A 5,379-nucleotide genomic window follows, 5' to 3' on the forward strand; every position below is an offset into this window, starting at 1 on the left:
CATTGGCAGATGGATTCTTAACCACTGCGCCACCAGGGAAGCCCTGGTCATTTGTTTTTGCTTCAGTTTCCCAAGCACTGTCATAGCAGGGTAGGTGGTTATTGTTCCATTTTACAGGTTGAGAGGAGGAGAGGCCCAGAGAGGTGGGGTGATGTGACACAGCCCAAGGGGCTGGGGTTCCACTCGGCGGGTCTGGGGGTGGCTTTGAGGGGTTGGGGCAGGGGAACTAGACGGAGAAGGCGGGGAGGGGTGGGGATGGGCTGGGGAGGGCAGGGTGGCCGTGATCCGACACAGTTGGGTGGCAGAGGAACTGACTGTCCCAGCGGGTCCTGCCTCTCACTCTGTGTCCCTGGGGGTTTCCCTGAAGGAAGCAGCGGAGTAACCCCCTCCCCCTTCTGATTCTTCCAGAAGAAGAAGATGGTGGCCTTGAAGGCTTCGATGACTTTTTCCCTGAGGAGCCCGTGAGCCTTCCCAAGAAGAAGAAGTCCAAGAAGCTCAAGGACAGCAGGTCCAAAGGGACGAGGAAGAAGAAAGAGGTGAGTGGGGCTGGGCTGTGCGGGCGTCCTGACTGCTCCTCCTGGGCCTGTGGAGAAAGGCGTGGGCTCCCAGGACCATCTGGCGGAGGGGTGCCTCCCGAGAGCTGAGCCTGAGTGAGAAACACCAAAACCAGTGTCTGGTGTGGGCAGCGTCCCCACGGACACCTGCCCCGAGATGTATGTCAAGTGTCCTGTCCTTTTTTGGCCGCACAGCACGGCTTGCGGGATCTTAGTTTCCTGACCAGGGATTGAACCCGGGCCACGGCAGTGAGAGTACGGAGTCCTAAGCACTGGACTGCCAGGGAATTCCCAAGCGTACTTTTTTATTTTTGGCTGCATTGGGTCTTTGTTGCTGCGCGCGGGCTTTCTCTAGTTGTGGCGAGCGGGGGCTACTCTTTGTTGAGGTGCGTGGGCTTCTCATCGCGGTGGCTTCTCGTTGTGGAGCACGGGCCCTAGAGCGCAGGCTCAGTAGTTGTGGCACATGGGCTTTGGTGCTCCGCGGCATGTGGAATCTTCCCGGACCAGGGCTTGAACCCATGTCCCCTGCACTGGCAGGCGGGTTCTTAACCACTGCACCAGCAGGGAAGTCCCCACTGTGTTCTTAAACAGGGTGTGCTGGGGTGTTTATTCTTTTCTCCTTGGTGTCTGTCCTGGGCCATGACAACATGGGGTCCCCGGCGCTCCCACCCCTTCACTGGAGGGCCCTTATTCCCGCTTGCGTCTGTGTCCACTGCCTCTGTGCTCTTGGTGGTGCCTTCTGCTACCCCCTCCGTATCTGCCTCCTGGCAGCTGTCTGTCCCTCTGGTTTGCTGCTTCCAACCTGTTGTGAGTTGGAATCCTGGTCTGGGTGACCAGGATTCAAATGGGAGAAGAGTACGGAGATACAAATGAGTAAGGAGACCCCGGTGAGGGACGGGTCTCCTGTGAGTAACTCGTGTGAGCATTTCTAGAATGCCCCGCGTGGACTCACTTCATCCTCAACAGCAACCTTGGGAGTCGGGGGCAGGGATGATCATCACCACCCGACAGAGGGGGAAACCAGGGCTGCCTCGTAGCTTAAAGCCCTCGGCGCTTGGAGGGGACGGTCATAGGGTCATAGGGCAACGTGGGGACTCCCGTCTCCCGCCTTGTGAGAGCTGCCGCCTCTCCTCGGCATCACTCGATCCTTCCGGTGGCTTTATGGGGAGGGGCTGGTGTGCACCTTGCTTTACAGATGAGGCTCAGAGATGAACTTGCCAGGGGTCACAGCCACACAGCTGAGATCTGGCCCTGGGGATGTCCGGCTGCCCCCTGCCCCCCAGCCTGGTCCTCCCCTGGCCCTCCTGCTCCGAGGGGAAGCGCTGTCGGTCCTCTGGCCTTCTCGCCTCCCCTGCCCAGAGGAGACCCACCTGGCCCAGCCTCAGAGGGGAGGCGGTCGGGGGCTGTTATCGCGCTTGGTGGCCCCGGGACAAAGTAGCAGTGTGTGTGGGGGGCCCTGCGGGGATGTTCTGACATGGCCTCAAAGGCCGCCGTGGGCCTCTGGCTCGTCCGCTGCAAGACTTTGTGCGGAGGGGACCGTGGTGTGACTTAACTCTGGAGGGTCCCCAAACAGGCTGCGGGGGCAGGAGGGAGGAGACTCCTGAGAACAAAGGGCCTGTGATGGTGGGCAGGCGATGGGTGGTGGAGTTTCTTCCCCACATCTCCCCAGGCCACTGCCCACACCTGTCTGAGCCTCGCTTCTGTGTCTGTAGTAAGGGGAGCATCACCTATCCACACCCCCCCTGCTTGTTTGGGGGCAAATCAGATATGGGCCAACAGGGCGTCTTCACGTGAGAGGTGCCACGGGGAAGGCTAGTGGCCCTCGGGGGCATCCAGGGTGTCAGCCTGCAAGCGTCTGGAGGGCAGGGCCTGCCCTGGGCGTTGCCCCGGGTCCCCATAGTGGTTGGCCTGCCTGGAGCTCAGGGACTGGGGCAGGGAGGTGTCACCCGCACCTCCTCCAGCTGGAACCACGCAGGTACGTCCTGCCTGTGTTCTCTGGTGAGCTTGGGGTCAGCATTTCTCACCAGGTCCGCCCCCTGTTCTGCTCTCCTGGCTCCCGGGAAGGACCTCCTTAGGACAGCTGCCCTGTCCAGGCTCCTGGCCAAAGCTGTCCCGGAGCCTCTCCCTGCCCGCTTGCGGCCACACCCGGCTGTCCCTGTCCTCTGGCGTGCATAGACTACCCTTTCTCCCCCCAGAGGGACCCTGAGCCTCCTCCGAGCCCAGCACTGCCCCTGTCCGATGCCACCCTCCATCTCTGCTGCCCCTCAGCTTTGTCCTCACTGCCTGGGCTCCTGGCATCCTTCCAGGATTGACAGGTCTATACCCTCCCGGGACACCCCTAACCCCACGGCTGGTACATGGGCTACATGTGGGCAGGTTGTGAGCTGCCGCTTCCTGTCCCCGTTATCCAGGAGGGGCAGTGGAGGCAGGAGAGGGGAAGGGGGGATGGCCCGTGCCTGGAGGCTCCCCCCACACCCCCAAGGGAGGTGCTGTGGACCGGGTCCCCCTGCTGTGGGGAGGGGGCTCCGAATCTGTGCTGCAGCTCCCCCCAGCCCCTCCCGCACCCTGGCCCACAGGTCTGTCTTTGTTGGGGGCAGAGGTTAGATGGCTCAGCGCCCGCGGGGCCCTGAGATGCAGGGGCCGACTTCCCGGTTGAAGCTCTGAAATCTTGGCTCTGTTGTGGCCACTGCTGTCAGCCCTCAGACCTGATGCTCTGTGGATGCGGGGTGGAGGTAGATTCTAGGGTCGTGGGGGCATCCCGCGCAAGCACCTTCTCCCCAGCTCCTCAGCGATTTCTCTCCCTCTCCCGAAGCTTCTTTCTTGGGAACTGGGAGGGAGGCTCTCGTCTCTCACTGCTATGGCCTGAGCATGGCCTCTGTGCTGTATCCATCTCTTCCTGGGTCTCCCTTGCCCTCCTTCTCCCTCCTCTGCATTTCTTGTCCTCCTCTGCATTTCTATACTGAGATGCAGTTCCTGGATCTCAAAGAAAGGAGATGGAGGCCAGGGTAGACTGGAGGGCCCCGCAGATGACCGGGCAGTGCCAGCCAGGCCCCCAAGGTGGCCCTCGGGCCACTGCTGCGCCCTCCCCAGCATTGCTGAGAGTCTGGCTTGGCAGATGTCAACAGTCTGAGCGTGCTGTAGCCAGAGAGCAGGGTCCTGGCCGCCATGTGCACACTGCCCGCCCGCCCGCCTGCAGACCCCAGTCCTCGGGATGTGGGGAGGGGAATGTCACCCCTTTTCTCCTTTTCATCTCCAACCAGGTGGCCCCAACACAAGGCGCTGGGTGGAGGGAGCAGAGGGCCCCCGGTGGTGGAACCCATGTAGCAGCAGGTTTTTTGGGGGTGGGGTGGAGGGACAGGCAGCAAGTCGTGAATTCTGATTTACATAAAATAACCGGGGCTTCGGCCGGAACCTGAGCATATGTAGATGAAGCTCCTTGTCAGACCCAGCGCAGGAGGGAGAAATGATTTCAACCTGTGCTGCAGCGGTTACCATAGCAACCAATTATTCAGTGCTAAATTATAACTGTTTATAACACTCGTGAATGGGAAGGCTCATATTTCATTCTCTCTTTTTCCCTCTCAGTCTCCAAGGACCCCAAATTGAGAATGACCAACTCTCTGAGTCCTTCCTTTTGAGTTTAAATGCCTGCTTTTTAGAGAGATGCGGTGTGTGCTGAGTGCTGGGCGTAGAGGGAAGGGAGAGAGAGATGCGAGGCCTGGATCGAAAGACATCTGCAGAGCTGGGGGTGGAAGGGTGGGCATAGACTGCCCGCTCGGGGTCCCCAGGGCCTTCACGGGTGGCATGCTGTGCCTTCAGTGGGCCCGGGGCTCAGGGCAGAGACCCCTCCTCCCTACCCCCAGTTCCTCGCATACCCAGCCCGGGTGTAGGATTTAAGGCAGCTTTGCAGATGGATTCTGTTGGGACTCCAAGTTCCCTTAGATTCTTCTGCCATCCAGGGCATCCCCTATAGTCCTGCCCGGGGCTGCTGCAGCCCAGAGGACACAGCATCAGGGTCACAGCCCCAACTGGTCCTGATTTTCAGAGCCCACAGTGTGGCTCAGGGCTCAGCTTGGTTCGGGGCTTTATTAGGGCATTTTTGCTCTGTGCCTGTGTCTCCTCCCTGAATGTGGCTTGGCCCGCACTCTCTCCCCTGTAAGTTTCGAGATACCGAATGGTGAGTCTACTCCTGGTTCCTGGTCATTCCTCCCCTTCTTGCCACTGGCCGACCTGCATCCCTCCAGGTCCTGCTGTTGGGTCACTCCTCTTCGAGTTGTTTTCAGAGCCATTCGCTGCCCTTCCGCTTGCCCCTTTCTCTGCAAGGGAAGATTTTGGAACAACAGAACACAGGATAAAGGAGGCCTTGGACTAGATGTGTCCAAACAGCTGGATACAGAGAGACGCTGTGGGTACAGACTGATTGTACCATCGGGAAACCCATCTCCAAAGACCTGTCCTGCACCTTGCCGTCCACCAGCCTCCCGGGTGGGCAGGGGGGCTTGGACGAGATCGGGATGCAGGTGGGGGAGAAGGCAGGGCAGAGAGGGGATCAGGGAATGGGCGGGGAGCCGGGGAATTGAGGAATCTGTCTTCTCCTTGGCCAGGCTTTCCCCGGTGCAGGTAGACAGGGCAGGGAGGGGTCTGCGCCTTCCCTGAAACAAGGGGCGGCCATCATTGTCGTCCCCCGCTGGGCCGCAGGGGCGCTGACTGTCCTGCTGTAGCTCCGGCTCATTCCTCGAGAAGAAACTTTGCCCTCCTGTCCCCCCACTTAGCCCCGGAGTGGCTGCTGGACTAACACACTCCTGGCAGTGCACAGCTTGGGGCC

The 5,379-nt window shown here is 60.4% G+C and overlaps 1 protein-coding gene across 1 annotated transcript in view; it reads left to right on the top strand.

The window, feature by feature from the left end:
* CHD5 (chromodomain helicase DNA binding protein 5) overlaps positions 1 to 5,379 on the top strand; it is a 54,210-nt gene that overhangs the window by 1,684 nt on the left and 47,147 nt on the right. The window contains exon 3 of the mRNA XM_024756124.1: positions 409 to 536. Within this exon, the coding sequence (XP_024611892.1) occupies positions 409 to 536 (128 nt within the window). The remainder of the gene's footprint in view (positions 1 to 408; positions 537 to 5,379) is intronic.

This window comes from Neophocaena asiaeorientalis, unplaced genomic scaffold (genome assembly GCF_003031525.2).
Source record: "Neophocaena asiaeorientalis asiaeorientalis breed wild unplaced genomic scaffold, Neophocaena_asiaeorientalis_V1.1 scaffold1247, whole genome shotgun sequence".
NCBI lineage: Eukaryota > Metazoa > Chordata > Mammalia > Artiodactyla > Phocoenidae > Neophocaena > Neophocaena asiaeorientalis.